At 47.5% G+C, this 18,231-nt stretch overlaps 1 protein-coding gene across 45 annotated transcripts in view; it reads right to left on the bottom strand.

Annotated features, from left to right (window-relative positions):
* The window catches only part of madd (MAP-kinase activating death domain), a 224,091-nt gene that overhangs the window by 175,682 nt on the left and 30,178 nt on the right, over window positions 1-18,231 (bottom strand). For 26 of the 45 annotated variants that reach the window (XM_038807261.1, XM_038807262.1, XM_038807290.1 and 23 more), the window contains exons 6-8: window positions 9,464-9,577; window positions 3,055-3,135; window positions 922-978 (exon numbers count right to left, since the gene is read on the bottom strand). In XM_038807261.1, the coding sequence (XP_038663189.1) occupies window positions 922-978; window positions 3,055-3,135; window positions 9,464-9,577 (252 nt within the window). Of the gene's footprint in view, window positions 1-921; window positions 979-1,574; window positions 1,584-3,054; window positions 3,136-9,463; window positions 9,578-18,231 lie in introns of all 45 variants that reach the window. The other 19 variants (XM_038807298.1, XM_038807307.1, XM_038807271.1 and 16 more) reach the window with 2 other exon arrangements.

Here is an 18,231-nt window from a genome sequence, read left to right as displayed (position 1 = left end):
AGGCTTCAAATGAAGTTACTGTGAAAAGCCCCTAGTCGCCACATTCCGGTGCCTGTTCGGGGAGGCTGGTTCGGGAATTGAACCAATGCTGCTGGCCTGCCTTGGTCTGCTTTCAAAGCCAGCAATTTAGCCCTGTGCTAAACCAGCCCCTAATTTCAACACCATGTGTTGAAGAACGGCCAATAGTTTCTTTGTAGTGAAAGAACCAGGGAAAGTGGCTATACCGTAAGGAAGCTGTGTGCACTCTGGACAAACTTCATTCACTGGAGCTTTAAATCACTCACATTGATAAAAGCTTTCACGTGCATAAGCCACAATCAGCTGCAATGCATTTAGGAAACTGGTTTGCAATGAGACAAGGTCCCCAGGTTCTCGGCGGGCTGTTCATGCTCATTACAAGTCACTTGGCAGGCCAAAGCCCAGAATTAAAGCATGCGCTACATTAATATAATAATACAGAACATTTAGCCAAAATATAAACTGCATTTGAACCAAGTTGAATTTGGTGGTCCTTGGGGGCAGGGGTTCCATTTAAAATCTGTTTGCAAACTGATAGAATGTGGAGGGAAGGCGGAGGGGCACAGGGAATGGAGGAGAGGCAGGAAATGAGCTTGTGGGGGTGACAACTAGCAGGAGGAATGTGGGAGTAACAGGGACACAGGAGGAGAATGTTAATGGGAGTAATTGATGGAGGGAGGGAGGAGGGAGGAGGGAGAGGGAATGATGGAGGCCCACCAAAATCCAAGTTAGTTAAATGTGGCAGAGGCTGCAGATTCCACTCGGCTGCTAGAGGAAGGTCTCTGCGGTGGACAGGGTATCGCACGGAATCCAGCAGAACTATCCGCTTCAGCCAACAGCCAGGAACAGAGCTCAAAACAAAGCACAGAAGCATGAAAGCAGTAAAGAGATTTTAAAATGGACCTTCTTCTCCGCTGTGACGAGCTCCTGCTGCATGATCACACTTAAGCTAACCAAACACTGGACGGCAAAGGACAAGATGGAAGACACCATGACAACACCAACAAGAGCAGCCAATCAGCCATGAGGATGAGGCCCCAACAGGAAGAGCAGAGTGTGGAGACACAGACGAAAGGAAAATCTATTACTGGAACAGTCAGGTTGAGAAACCAGCAACTGAGAATGTGGGGCAGAGTTACTGCCACAGTGTGAAGGTCTAACCTTGGGGCAGAGCATCAAATAAGTGGGAGAGGGGTGAGGAAGGGTAGCAGGGGGCATATCATCACTTTAACAGCAAAACATGTAGTGCCCAGATGGCTGGCCCTGCTTTCTGACATGATGGCTGAGCTTTTTGTTCTAAACTCCATTCATCAGACTGCGAATGGCACAGCTCACATGCCTCTGTGTAATGGATGGGGACAGCTAGATCAGAAAGCAATAGTACAGCATTTAAAACAACAGATTCCCAAAGAGCATTTGATGTATTCAATCCACATTTACACTAGAAAACCATTTTCAATACTGTACACGAGTGGTTTAAATCCCCCAATTACCCCACGTTGGGGCTGCTAGGCTACACTTATTTCATGCTTTGCCCGTGTCAGTAACTAGTTTACCTTGAGGTACTGCAGATGGCACAGTGCAGAGGGAAATAAAAAGGAAAAAAAGAGAAAACGCAAGTGGCAATGACACGGTCTATAGCCATAGATTAACCCAGCCACCAATACGCTGCAGAACCCAGTGCTTCACAGCACGAGCTGCACAGTTCAAAACACACTCTAAGGCGGTATAGGGTGGCCAGTCAGCTCTCAGGCATCCAACATTCAGGGGCAACTAGGGTGGAAGTTGCCCTGTCACCCCAGCCCCTTACATAATGCAGACAGCAAGATAATCTGGCTCATTACCCTCCTAGATTTCTGGGTTTATTAATTCAATGGTCAGCCAGTGTTACGGTTATTGGGCAATATACACCAAACCGTTGAAACGTCAGTAAGAAATTCTGATATTCCACTGGATCTCCCAGCAGGGTGACAGAAAAAGGGACAATGAAAAAAGTGTTAGGGCGGCAGCAGCAGGTCAGCGCTGAGGTGACACTCCAAGGCTCGTTATCCCCAAAGTGACGACAATGCACAGCTACACATCAGCGCACAGAACTGTCTCCAGGTCACCCATTGCACCACCCATCCCCAACCCCACCGCCAACCCCACCATCCTCCCTTAACCATGCTCCTAACCCCTTCCCCAACCATGCCACTCACCACCAAGCCTGCTACCCTGCCAGCGCCAACCTCTGCCCCTTGCCAGCACCAACCCCGAAACTCGCCAGTGGCAACCCCGCGACATCCATCAGTGCCAACCCCCACCCACACCAGTGCCAACCCCCGGCCCCTACCAGCTCCAACACCCAAACCCGCCAAGGACAACCTCTGACCGCTGCCAGCACCAATCCCCGACACCACCAACCCCCGACCCTACCAACCCCCCCCCCCGACCCCACCAACCCCCCCGACCCCGACCCCACCAACCCCCCCCCCCCCCAACCGCCCCAAACCCCCCCCCCCCCCCGACCCCACCAACCCGCCCCGACCCCCTGTCTCCGCCAACCCCCGGCCAGCTCCAACACCTAAACCCGCCAAGGGCAACCTCTGACCGCTGCCAGCACCAATCCCCGACCCCACCAACCCGCCCCGACCCCCTGACTCCGCCAACCCGCCCCGCACCATGCCAGCATCAACCCCCCCCCCCCACCAAACCCCTGCCAGCAAACTGCAATGTGCCAGACGTGAGTGAATTGAAACCCACCAGCGCGGGCGAACCGTAACCCGACATGGTAAATCGCACCCCCTACCGTAAACCAGGTGTTGAGTGCAATATCAATAGGGAAGACCCATGGACACCGGCACCAAGAACAAATTAGAATCTGGGACTGGACAATCAATCAATCAGCAGGGAACACGTCACCGCGAAGGGGTGTGGGTGAGGACATGGACATGGGGTGGATGTGCTTGCTGCTTTGCTCCCAGTGGACTGTCCTTGCCAGCCAGGCTGGCTTAAGTGGCCAGTGGAACGTCCAAGGCAGCAGTTTCCGCCTCCTACCTGCTTCAAGTGTTTCTTCAGTTCGGTGGCTTCTGGTTCAGGCATGGTGGGTAAGAGCTCTGCATTCGTGGGTGCAATCACCTGTCAATGAGACACCGACAACAAGTCAGAGGCTGCATGTCATGAAATAAAGCATGCAATTTGGCATTGTGGCTCCTCTTTCAATGCAGCAACAACAGCAGGCAGTAACAGAAACATTGAAAGATTTACAGCACAGGAGCTGACCATTCAGCTCATCATATCTGTGCTGACCCAGAAAGAGAGCTAGCTAGCAGCTCGTGGTCCTTAGCTCTGTTGGTTAAGATCATAGAATTTACAGTGCAGGAAGCCATTCGGCCCATCGAGTCTGCACCGGCTCCTGGAAAGAGCACCCTACCCAAGGTTAACACCTCCACCCTATCCCCATAACCCAGTAACCCCACCCAACACTAAGGACAATTTTGGACACTAAGGGCAATTTATCATGTCCAATCCACCTAACCTGCACATCTTTGGACTGTGGGAGGAAACTGGAGCACCCGGAGGAAACCCACGCACACACGGGGAGGATGTGCAGACTCCGCACAGACAGTGACCCAAGCCGGAATCGAACCTGGGACCCTGGAGCTGTGAAGCGATTGTGCTATCCACAATGCTACCGTGCTGCCCTACTTTTTTTTATTTGAAATTCTTTTGCAACTGTATGTAGCATGTATTTTATACCATATTGTAGAAACACATATTAACCAAACATATCTACAGAAACCATATACGTTACAAATATATACACATTCCCTTCAAACAGCTTCCGAATATTTTCAGAAAGCTGAAAGAAAAATCCTATGCATTCCAAGAGAAAAATTATATCTCAAATTAAGTTTGCAAGTTTACTTCATTTTATCATCAAAATAAATAGCGATGCCTAGAGACCAATGCATTGATATCACTGCACAGATTAGCTTCAGAGAAAGAGAGTTTTCTTTGTTTTGTCAAATCCCCATCAGCGATGACTCTTGCTTTGGTAGTTTCACTGGCACTGGCAACTTCCCCAAGTGTCCTGTATGAGAGCCTGATCAGAGTGGCAGCAGACCATACTCCGTGCCCACCAGCACAAGGTGCCGAAAGTGCTCATCCAAGATGAAACAGTGTCTGCCTCTGCCTTCAGGCAATGAATTCAACACCCAGCAGACTCAACTGCTCCCCCAACACCCTCCCTCCCTACACTTCCCCCTGGACATTTACCTCTCAAAGGGAAATAGGTCCTGCTCATGCACCTTAATACAGTAGATCTCCCATCTGTCTCCTCTGTTCCAAGGAAATCAGCCCCAGTCTATCCAACCTTCCCCAAGAGCCTCTCTTGTGCGATTGCATCCTTCTTCCATGCACTGTAAATTCTATGATAATCTATGATTAATCTAGGACAAAGGTTCGGCACAACATCGTGGGCCGAAGGGCCTGTTCTGTGCTGTATTGTTCTATGTTCTATGTTAGTTCTAGACTATAAACTAATAACGAGGGAAATCAGAATATTTGAGTAGGCAATCAAGAAATCTAAAAACTGACTTTTGCAGTCACTCAATGACGTCCTCAACCCCAAAATCAGGGAAGCACTATATAATTCTGGAGTCACAACTGCAGGATAGAAATGGGTGTCTGTTCCCCTAACTAAAGGCTGCCTCATCATTATTGCTTGCAAAGTCTTCTTCCTATCTGCCCTGTATTCTTGAGCCACCCATGGGCCACAGCCTTGGCTCTGGCTGTATCCCCAGAAGAATAATCATCTTCATTCATATTCAGAACAGGATATCAGGCAGAGTCGGGGGGTTTTCTGTCGACTGCTGCTCCACTGTCCGGAACTCACCCATTCCCTTTCATCCCAAACACGCTACAACTGCAGGGTGGCCAGTACTATCCACACAGCTCAACCCACGGATGCAATGCAGTGACAGCGGTTGCTGCTCAAGCTCAAAAACTTTAGCTGGTGACATTATGCCTAGACCAGCACACTCACGGGCACCAAAACTGCACACCAGGCTGCTCCCTGCATGCCAGCACCACTCGTACACACAAGGGGCTGACTACAGCCTTCATAACAGAGGACCCGAAGCTCACTGGCTCCAAGCACATGCAGCACTCATATAACCCAACAATAAGCAGGACTCAGTCTTAGAGCTGCCAGAAGGAGACAGATGAGATCCATCACCCCACACCACAAAAACTTAGCACCCGTAAAGGAAGCAGGGAAACATAAAACAGCTCTGTTCTTCATCGGTTGCTTAAGCATCAGAGAAGGGCTTGGAAAACGTAATCCTCCTTCCCGCCTGAACAATAATGTGGGCAGGTCACGAGGGGTAATAGCTAACAATTTATTTTCTTTCACAAGGGATGTGGGCCTTGTTGGGATAGCCAGCATTTGTTGCCCATGCCTACTTGCCCTCGATACAGTGGTGATGAGGTGTCGTCTTGAACTGCTGTAGTCTATATGGTTTAGGTAGACCCACTGAGCTGTTAGGGAGGGAGTTTCAGGTTTTGCCCCAGCGACAGTAAAGGAACGGCGACATATTTCCAAGTCAGAATGGTGAGTGATTTGGAGGGGACCTCCAGGTGGTGGGGTTCCCAGGTATCTGCTGCTCTTGTCCTTCTAGCTGGTAGTGGTCATGGATTTGGAAGGTGCTGCCTCAAGATTCTTGGTGAGTTCCTGTATTGCAACTTGTAGATGGTACACACGGCTGGGCAATTGTGTGTCGGTGGTGGAGGGAGTGAATGTTTATGAACGGGGTGTCAATCAAGCGGGTTGGTTTGCCCGGGATGGTTCAGAGATTTAGTGTTGTTGGAGCTGCACTCATCCAAGCAAGTGGAGAGTATTCCATCACACTGCTAACTTGTACCGTGTAGATGTTGTACAGGCTTTGGGGAGTCAGGAGATGAGTTACTTGCCACAGGATTCCTAGCATCTGATCTGCTCTTGTAACCACAGTATTTAAACCAATTCAGTTTCAGATCAATGGAACCCCCCCCCACTTCTCCCAGGATGTGGGGAATTGAACGATGGTAATGTGATGGGGTGATGCCTAGATCCTGTCTTGTGGGAGATAGTCATTGCCTGGCACTTGAGTGGTGAAAATGTTACTTGTCACTTGCCAGCCCAAGCCTGGATATTGTCCAAGTTTTCCTCATTTCAGTGTCTGAAGAGTCACGAATGGTGAACATTGTGCAATCATCACCGAACATCCCCACTTCTGACCTTGTGATGGAAGGGAGGTCATTGGTGAAGTAGCTGAGGAACTCCTGCAGTGATATCCTGAAGCTACGATGACTGACGTCCAACCACTGCAACCATCTTTATGTCAGATATGACTCCAATTAGTAGAGTTTTCCCCCGATTCCCGTGGACTCCAGTTTTGCTCGGGCTCATTGATGCCATACTCGGTCAAATGCTGCCTTGATGTCAAGGGCAGTCACTCTCACCTCACCTCTGGAATAGTGTTCTACGTCCATGTTTGAACCAAGGCTGAAATGAGGTCAGGAGCTCAGTGACCCCGGCAGAACCCAAAATGAACATCAGCGAGCAGGTTGCTTGCTGAGTAAGCGCCGCTTGATGACCTCTTCCATCACTTTACTGATGATGGACAGTAGGCTGATGGGGCGGGAATTGGCTGGGTTGGATTTGCCCTGATTTTTGTTTACAAATGCAATTTTCTACATTGCTGGGTAGATGCCAGTGTTGTAACTATAGTGGAACAACATGCCAAGGAGCATAATAAGTTCTGGAACACAAGTCTTCAATACTATTTCCGGAATATTGTCAGGGCCCAAAGTATCCAGTGCCTTCAGTCATTTCTTGATATCACGTGGTGTGAATAGAATTGGCTAAAGACTGCCATGTGTGATGCTAGGGACCTCCAGAGGAAGTTGAGATGGACCATTCACTCAGCACTTCTGACTGAAAATTCTGGAAAATGGTTCAGCCTTATCTTTTGCACTGAAGTGCTGGGCTCCTCCATCATTAAGGATGAGGATATTTGTGGAGCCTCCTTCTCCTGTGAGTTTTTTAATTATCCACCACCATTTACAGCTGGATGTGGCATGGCTTAGATCTGATCTGTTGGTTGTTGCATCGCTTAGCTCTATCTATTACTTGCTGATTATGCTATTTGGCATGCAAGTAGTCCTGTGTTGTAGCGTCACTTCATTTTTAGGTATGCCTGATGCCCTCCTGCACTCCTTATTGAACCAGAGTTGATCCTCTGGTTTGGTAGTTATGGTATAGAGAGGGTATGTCGAGTCACGATGTCACAGACTTCAGTTGAGTATAATTCTGCTGCTGTTGATGGCCCGCAGCGTCACAAGGTTGCCCAGGCTTGAGTTGCTAGATCTGTTCAAAATCTATTCCATTTAGCATGGTGCCACACAACACTGTGGACCAAAATGTACCAAGTTGATCAGTCAGTTGAAAGATTACAAAAAGACAGCAGCTTAGAACATCGCAAAGTAATATGCAAATAGCAAATTAGTTTCAAAGCACAGTGACAAGGGTATAGGCAAGGCACTGTCCCCTCCCTTGGAAACAATACCGCAGTAGTACAGTGCCTGGATTATGTGAAGTTCCTTCAGTGCAGTTAGACAAGGCCCTGCGGAGTCAATTAAAGGAGAGGGAGTGTGCAGCGGGACCTGGGTGTCCTTGTTCACCAGTCGCTGAAGGTGCAGGTGCAGCAGACGGTAAAGAAGGTAAATGGAATGTTGACCTTCATTGCGGGAGGTTGAGTACAGGAGCAGGGATGTGTTGTTGCAATTGTACAGGGCCTTGGTGAGGCCACACCTAGAATACCGTGTGCAGTTTTGGTCTCCTTCTCTGAGGAAGGATGTTCTTGCTCTCGAGGGAGTGCAGCAAAGGTTTACCAGGCGGATTCCGGGGATTGAGGGACTGATGTATGAAGAGAGATTGACTAGGTTATGATTGTGTTTGCTGGAGTTCAGACTAATGAAGGGGGATTTCACAGAGACTTAGAAAAATCTAACATGACTAGATAGGGTAGATGCAGGGAGGATGTTCCCGATAAAAGCAAATTACTGCGGATGTTGGAATCTGAAACCAAAGAGAAAAGCAGGTCTGGCAGCATTTGTAGGGTGAGAAAAGAGCCAACATTTCAAGACCAGATGACCCTTTGTCAAAGCTATAATACAGAGAAAGTGGGAAATATGTATACTGTGGAGTGAGAATGAAAGATGAATCATAGCCACAGAAACCCAGGGAAATGGGGTGCTAATGGCCACAGAAACCAAGGGGAAAGAGTGTTAATGGCAGTCCCCAGAGAGAACAAAAGGTGTGAAAGGCCAAACAGCAGAGAAACTAACATCAGAGGGTAAACTGTGACAGATGTAGATGTGGGGGGAGGGGAAGGGGGAAGTAAAGGGGAAAAAGAGTAAGGAAAGGTGGATAAGATGGGGGAGGGGTTCAATATATATAAAGAAAGACAAGAGAGAAAGAAACGGTAAAAGACAGTTAAGATGAAATGGGCTGAAAACAAATGGGTTGAGGTGGGGTAGAGATAATCATCTGAAATTGTTGAATTTGATGTTGAGACCTGAAGATGAGATGTTCCTCTAGTTTGTGTTGAGCTTCACTGGAACATTGCAACAGGCCAAGGACAGACACATGGGCATGGGAGCTGGTCATCGGGAGGATGTTCCTGATAGTGGATGTGTCCAAAACCAGGGGTCACAGCCTGAGGATTTCGGACAGAGATGAGGAGACATTTCTTCACACAAAGAATTAGAATAGTACAGCACAGAACAGGCCCTTCGGCCCTCAATGTTGTGCCGAGCAATGATCACCCTACTCAAGCCCACGTATCCACCCTATACCAGTAACCCAACAACCCCCATTAACATTATTTTTTTTAGGACACTAAGGGCAATTTAGCATGGCCAATCCACCTAACCCGCACCCATTTGGACTGTGGGAGGAAACCGGAGCACCCGGAGGAAACCCACCATGTGGAGGAAACCCACCCACCCAAAGAGTGGTGAGCCTGTGGAATTCATTACCACAGGAAGTAGCTGCAGCTAAGACATTGAATATATTCAAGAGGTGGATAGATATAGCACTTGGGGTGAATGGGATCAAGGGTTATGGGGAGAAAGCAGGATTAGGCTATTGAGTGGGATGATCAGCCACGATCGTGATGAATGGCAGAGCAGGCTCGAAGGGCCAAATGGCCTCCTCCTGCCCCTACCATCTACATATCTATGTGTCCATAGAAGCACGTTCATTTTGGATAGTGCATGACAGAGCACAATCATCTGTCAGAGCTTCAATGGTTGAAGGGAGAATTAAAGAAGTGATACTGGGCGCGATGATCTGTGAGCAGAAAACCGTACAAGATAGACAGAACCAGTTGAAGAGAACGACCTTGCAGCTGACTCTTACCTTGTTGGCATCCAGGTCAACGAGCCAGACATCATCCGGCATCTTGAAATCAGCCTTATATAGAAGAAAACTGGCAGGTACACCGATAATGTAGGGGGTCGGAGCGAGCAACAGCTATAAAAACCAAAAATTATTATCGGCAGCTATCCTTAATGAGACAATCAAAAAACACACGATACAAACCACACCCCCATCAATACACACGGGATACAAACCACACCCCCATCAATACACACAGGATACATACCACACCCCCATCAATATGCAGGGGATATAAACCACACCCCCATCAATACACACGGGATACAAACCACACCCCCATCAATATGCAGGGGATATAAACCACACCCCCATCAATACACACGGGATACAAACCACACCCCCATCAATATGCAGGGGATATAAACCACACCCCCATCAATACACACGGGATACAAACCACACCCCCATCAATACACACGGGATACAAAGCACACCCCCATCAATACACACGGGATACAAAGCACACCCCCATCAATATGCAGGGGATATAAACCACACCCCCATCAATATGCACGGAATACAAACCACACCCCCATCAATACGCAGGGGATATAAACCACACCCCCATCAATACGCACGGGATACAAACCACACCCCCATCAATACACACGGGATACAAACCACACCCCCATCAATACACACGGGATACAAACCACACCCCCATCAATACACACGGGATACAAACCACACCCCCATCAATACACACGGGATACAAACCACACACCCATCAATACACACGGGATACAAACCACACCCCCATCAATACACACGGGATACAAACCACACCCCCATCAATACACACGGGATACAAACCACACCCCCATCAATACACACGGGATACAAACCACACCCCCATCAATACACACGGGATATAAACCACACCCCCATCAATACGCCCGGGATATAAACCACACCCCCATCAATACACACGGGATACATACCACACCCCCATCAATACGCACGGGATATAATCCACACCCCCATCAATACACACGGGATACAAACCACACCCCCATCAATATGCAGGGGATATAAACCACACCCCCATCAATATGCACGGGATATAGACCACACCCCCATCAATACGCACAGGATACATACCACACCCCCATCAATACGCACGGGATATAATCCACACCCCCATCAACACACACGGGATATAAACCACACCCCCATCAATATGCACGGGATACAAACCACACCCCCATCAATACACACGGGATACAAACCACACCCCCATCAATACACACGGGATACATACCACACCCCCATCAATACACACGGGATACAAACCACACCCCCATCAATATGCAGGGGATATAAACCACACCCCCATCAATACGCAGGGGATATAAACCACACCCCCATCAATACACACAGGATACATACCACACCCCCATCAATATGCAGGGGATATAAACCACACCCCCATCAATACGCAGGGGATATAAACCACACCCCCATCAATACACAGGGGATATAAACCACACCCCCATCAATACGCAGGGGATATAAACCACACCCCGATCAATACGCACGGGATATAAACCACACCCCCATCAATACACACGGGATACAAACCACACCCCCATCAATACACACGGGATACAAACCACACCCCCATCAATACACACGGGATACAAACCACACCCCCATCAATACACACGGGATACAAACCACACCCCCATCAATACACACGGGATACAAACCACACCCCCATCAATACACACGGGATACAAACCACACCCCATCAATACACACGGGATACAACCACACCCCCATCAATACACACGGGATACAAACCACACCCCCATCAATACACACGGGATACAAACCACACCCCCATCAATACACACGGGATACAAACCACACCCCCATCAATACACACGGGATACAAACCACACCCCCATCAATACACACGGGATACAAACCACACCCCCATCAATACACACGGGATATAAACCACACCCCCATCAATACGCTCGGGATATAAACCACACCCCCATCAATACACACGGGATACAAACCACACCCCCCACCAATACCCACGGGATACAATCCACACCCCCATCAATACACACGGGATACAAACCACACCCCCATCAATATGCAGGGGATATAAACCACACCCCCATCAATACACACGGGATACATACCACACCCCCACCAATACGCACGGGATATAATCCACACCCCCATCAATACACACGGGATATAAACCACACCCCCATCAATATGCACGGGATATAGACCACACCCCCATCAATACGCACGGGATATAATCCATACCCCCATCAATACACACGGGATATAAACCATACCCCCATCAATATGCACGGGATATAAACCACACCCCCATCAATATGCACGGGATATAAACCACACCCCCATCAATACACACGGGATACAAACCACACCCCCATCAATACACACGGGATATAAACCACACCCCCATCAATACACACGGGATACAAACCACACCCCCATCAATACACACGGGATACAAACCACACCCCCATCAATACGCTCGGGATATAAACCACACCCCCATCAATACACACGGGATACATACCACACCCCCATCAATACGCACGGGATATAAACCACACCCCCATCAATACGCAGGGGATATAAACCACATCCCCATCAATACGCACGGGATATAAACCACACCCCCATCAATACACACGGGATATAAACCACACCCCCATCAATAAACACGGGATACATACCACACCCCCATCAATACGCACGGGATATAAACCACACCCCCATCAATACACACGGGATATAAACCACACCCCCATCAATACGCACGGGATACATACCACACCCCCATCAATGCACACGGGATACATACCACACCCCCATCAATACACACGGGATACATACCACACCCCCATCAATAGGCACGGGATACAAACCACACCCCCATCAATACGCATGGGATATAAACCACACCCCCATCAATACCCACGGGATATAAACCACACCCCCATCAATACGCAGGGGAAATAAACCACACCCCCATCAATACGCACGGGAAATAAACCACACCCCCATCAATACGCACGGGATATAAACCACACCCCCATCAATACGCACGGGATATAAACCACACCCCCATCAATACCCATGGGATATAAACAACACCCCCATCAATACGCACGGGATATAAACCACACCCCCATCAATACACGGGGGAAATAAACCACACCCGCACCAATGCACACCGGAAAAAGCCACAACCCCATCAATACATATGGGATATAAAGCATACCCCCATTAATAAACACAGGATATAAACTACACTCCCATCAATAAGAAGATAAGAACTAGGAGCCGGAGTGGGCAATTCAGCTCCTGGAGCCTGCTCCACCATTGAATACAATCTAAGCTGATCTCCTCTTAGCTCCACTTTTGCGACTGTTCTCCATATCCCGTCAACCCATTATTAATTAAAAATCAGCCGATCTCCTCCTTGAATTTACTGCATCTCCCGGCGCACTCTATGGCAGTGAATTCCACAGAATCACAACCCTGGGAGAGAAGTAATTTCTCCTCATCTGTTTTCAATCTGATACCCCTCATCCTAAAACTATGACCTCTCGTTCTAGATTGCTCCACAAGAGGAAGCATCCACCTCCATGTCTACTTTGTCAATACCTTTTAACATTTTGTATACCTCAATTCAATCTACTCATATTCCTCTAAACTTGTGAGAATAAATTGCTCAATGTCACTTCAACAGACAAACCGCTCATCTCCACAATCAATCTGGCCTCCTCAATTAAGGGGACTAAAACTGTGTACAGTGCTCCAGGTGCGGTCCCACCAACGTCTTGTACAGTTGCAGCAACACTTCCCAACTTTGAAACTCTATTCCTTCCGTTATAAAGGCCAAAATTCCATTTTCCTTCATTATTACCTGCTGTACCTGCATAATAGTTCTCTGAGATTCATATAAAAGGATACCCAGATCGCTCTGCACCAAAGCACTCTTGAGGTTTTTCTTTATTTAGATAATAAGTGGCATTTCCATTTTTCCGATCAAAACGGATAACCTCACACTTAGCCACATCCACATTAAACTCCATCTGTAAATTTCTGGCCCACTCACCAAACATATCTATAACCATTTGTACAGTTCTTATTTCCTCATGTACATCCCAACTATTTTAATGTAATCTGCAAATTTGGCCAAAGTACCTGCTATCTCTACATCCAAGGTTTTAAATCAGATTGTAAATAGTTGGGGACCAAGGACCAAACCCTCTGGCACCTTACTAGTTACACAATACGCAAAGATATATAAACCATACCCCCATCAATACATGGAGATATAAACCACACCCATCACACCCACGTACCACATGTCCCTTGTGTACTGTACGTTCTAATGGGTGATACTCACCAAAAGTTTGTTATTCCCAATCCAAGGACTGTTGGGAGAGCATGTCATGACACCCAACAGCTAGGTTTATTCCCATTACAGGGACAGGAGTGAAGGAAATCACTTCAAGCACAAATCATAATTCCTCAAAATACAGGCAATACAAAGCTGCCAGATAATGGGATATTTCCTAACATAGAGGCAGGATATGGATCCCAGTGAGAGGTATATTCCCCAGTATACAGGTTGGATATTACCCCCAGTGAGTGGGATATTCCCCAGTATACAGGTTGGATATTACTCCCAGTGAGTGGGATATTCCCCAGTATACAGGCTGGATATTACTCCCAGTGAGTGGGATATTCCCCAGTATACAGGCTGGATATTACTCCCAGTGAGTGGGATATCCCCCAGTATACAGGTTGGATATTACCCCCAGTGAGTGGGGCATTCCCCAGTATACAGGTTGGATATTACTCCCAGTGAGTGGGATATTCCCCAGTATACAGGTTGGATATTACTCCCATAGTGGGATATTCCCCAGTATACAGGTTGGATATTACTCCCAGTGAGAGGTATATTCCCCAGTATACAGGTTGGATATTACTCCCAGTGAGTGGGATATTCCCCAGTATACAGGCTGGATATTACTCTCAGTGAGAGGTATATTCCCCAGTATACAGACTGGATATAACTCCCAGTGAGTGGGATATTCCCCAGTATACAGGTTGGATATTACTCCCAGTGAGTGGGATATTCCCCAGTATACAGGTTGGATATTACTCTCAGTGAGAGGTATATTCCCCAGTATACAGACTGGATATAACACCCAGTGAGTGGGATATTCCCCAGTATACAGGCTGGATATTACTCCCAGTGAGTGGGATATTCCCCAGTATACAGGCTGGATATTACTCCCAGTGAGTGGGATATTCCGCAGTATACAGGCTGGATATGTCCCCCAATGAGTGTGATATTCCCCAGTATACAGGTTGGATATTACTCCCAGTGAGTGGGGTATTCCCCAGTATACAGGTTGGATATTACGCCCAGTGAGTGGGATATTCCGCAGTATACAGGTTGGATATTACTCCCAGTGAGTGGGATATTCCCCAGTATACAGGCTGGATATTATCCACAGTATACAGATTGGATATTACTCCGTGAGAGGGATATTCCCCAGTATACAGGTTGGATATTACTCCCAATGAGTGGGATATTCCCCAGTATACAAGCTGGATATTACTCCCAGTGAGTGGGATATTCCCCAGTATACAGGCTGGATATTACTCCCAGTGAGTGGGATATTCCCCAGTATACAGGCTGGATATTACTCCCAGTGAGTGGGATATTCCCCAGTATACAAGCTGGATATTACTCCCAGTGAGTGGGATATTCCCCAGTATACAGGCTGGATATTACTCCCAGTGAGTGGGATATTCCCCAGTATACAGGCTGGATATCACTCCCAGTGAGTGGGATATTCCCCAGTATACAGGGTGGATATTACTCTCAGTGAGTGTGATATTCCCCAGTATACAGGTTGGATATTACTCACAGTGAGTGGGATATTCCCCAGTATACAGGTTGGATATGTCACCCAGTGAGTGGGATATTCCCCAGTATACAGGCTGGATATTACTCCCAGTGAATGGGATATTCCCCAGTATACAGGCTGGATATTACTCCCACTGAATGGGATATTCCCCAGTATACAGGCTGGATATTACTCTCAGTGAGAGGTATATTCCCCAGTATACCGACTGGATATAACTCCCAGTGAGTGGGATATTCCCCAGTATACAGACTGGATATAACTCCCAGTGAGTGAGATATTCCCCAGTATACAGGCTGGATATTACTCCCAGTGAGTGGTATATTCCCCAGTATACAGGTTGGATATGTCACCCAGTGAGTGGGATATTCCCCAGTATACAGGTTGGATATTACTCCCAGTGAGTGGGATATTCCCCAGTATACAGGTTGGATATTACTCCCAGTGAGTGGGATATTCCCCAGTATACAAGCTGGATATTACTCCCAGTGAGTGGGATATTCCCCAGTATACAGGCTGGATATTACTCCCAGTGAGTGGGATATTCCCCAGTATACAAGCTGGATATTACTCCCAGTGAGTGGGATATTCCCCAGTATACAGGCTGGATATTACTCCCAGTGAGTGGGATATTCCCCAGTATACAGGCTGGATATTACTCCCAGTGAGTGGGATATTCCCCAGTATACAGGTTGGATATGTCACCCAGTGAGTGGGATATTCTCCAGTATACAGGCTGGATATTACTCCCAGTGAATGGGATATTCCCCAGTATACAGGCTGGATATTACTCCCACTGAATGGGATATTCCCCAGTATACAGGCTGGATATTACTCTCAGAGAGGGGTATATTCCCCAGTATACAGGTTGGATATTACTCCCAGTGAGAGGTAGATTCCCCAGTATACAGGCTGGATATTACCCCCAGTGAGTGGGATATTCCCCAGTATACAGGCTGGATATTACTCTCAGAGAGGGGTATATTCCCCAGTATACAGGTTGGATATTACTCCCAGTGAGAGGTATATTCCCCAGTATACAGGCTGGATATTACTCCCAGTGAGTGGGATATTCCCCAGTATACAGGTTGGATATGTCACCCAGTGAGTGGGATATTCCCCAGTATACAGGTTGGATATTACTCCCAGTGAGAGGTATATTGCCCAGTATACAGGCTGGATATAACTCCCAGTGAGTGGGATATTCCCCAGTATACAGGCTGGATATTACTCCCAGTGAGTGGGATATTCCCCAGTATACAGGCTGGATATTACTCTCAGTGAGAGGTATATTCCCCAGTATACAGGCTGGATATGTCCCCCAATGAGTGGGATATTCCCCAGTATACAGGGTGGATATTACCCCCAGTGAGTGGGATATTCCCCAGTATACAGGGTGGATATTACTCTCAGTGAGTGGGATATTCCCCAGTGTACAGGTTGGATATTACTCCCAGTGAGTGGGATATTCCCCAGTATACAGGCTGGATATGTCTCCCAGTGAGAGGTATATTCCCCAGTATACAGGCTGGATATTACTCCCAGTGAGTGGGATATTTCCCAGTATACAGGCTGGATATCGATCCCGTGAACGGATATTTTCCAGTCTACAGGCTGGATATGGATCCCAGTGAGGGGGATATTCCTCAGAATACAGGGTGGACACGGATCCCAGTTAAAGGGCTATTCCCAGCATTCGGCTGGATATGTATCCCAGTGAGTGGGATATTCCCCAGAATACAGATTGCACATGGATCCCCAAGAGAGGGATATTCCCAGTATACAGGCTGGATATGGATCCCACAGAGTGGGATATTTCCCAGCATTCGGCTGGATATGTATCCCAGTGAGTGGGATATTCCCCAGAATACAGATTGCACATGGATCCCCAAGAGAGGGATATTCCGCAGTATAAAGGCTGGGCATGGATCCCTGAGAGGGGGATATTCCCAGTGTACAGGCTGGATATGGATCTCAGAAAGAGAGATAATCTCCAGTACGCAGGTGAGATATGAATGAATGAATGAATGAAATCGCTTATTGTCACGAGTAGGCTTCAATGAAGTTACTGTGAAAAGCCCCTAGGAGCAAATTGAGAGCGATATTCCCCAGAGTACAGGCTGGATTTGACACCCAGTGAGTGGGATATTCCATGTATAAGGTAGATAAATCTCCTGGGCCGATTGGTATTTAGCCCAGTATACGGAGGGAAGCAAGAGAGGAAATTGCTGGGGCCTTAACTGACACCTTTGCATCCACATTGGCTAAGGTGAGATCCCAAAGGACTGGATAATAGCTAATGTAGTACTGTTGTTTAAGAAAGGTAGCAGGGATAATTCTGGAAACGATAGGCTGGTGAGCCTCACGTCAGTAGAAGGTAAATTATCAGAGAGAATTCCCACGAACAGGATTTATACAAATTGTCATGTGAGAGTACCTTTAAGAAATGGGTGTTTACCACTGCAGTGTTGTCAGAGAGAGGGTGCAGCTGGGCTGTTTGTCAGCTTTTTACTTTTGTTTTAGGCTGCTTGCTGCAGGGTGTGTTTTAGTTTTGTTTTCAGTGTTGGAGCTGAAGCCAGGCAAAGCAGGTGTACTGCTGTTCTCTCTGCCATCAAAAGACTATCTCTTGATCATTTGGTGAATTCAAAATTATAAATGTTCTCAGTAGTGAATGTAAACCCAATGTGCTTCTGTTAACAGGTGCTTCTGGATGTTGTTTGGGAAGTTATTAAGGATTACTTAGTGTTGTAGTCTTTGGGGGTTGTATTTGAATTGATG

This window comes from Scyliorhinus canicula, chromosome 9 (genome assembly GCF_902713615.1).
Source record: "Scyliorhinus canicula chromosome 9, sScyCan1.1, whole genome shotgun sequence".
NCBI lineage: Eukaryota > Metazoa > Chordata > Chondrichthyes > Carcharhiniformes > Scyliorhinidae > Scyliorhinus > Scyliorhinus canicula.
This window is presented reverse-complemented; position numbering and strand designations above follow the sequence as displayed.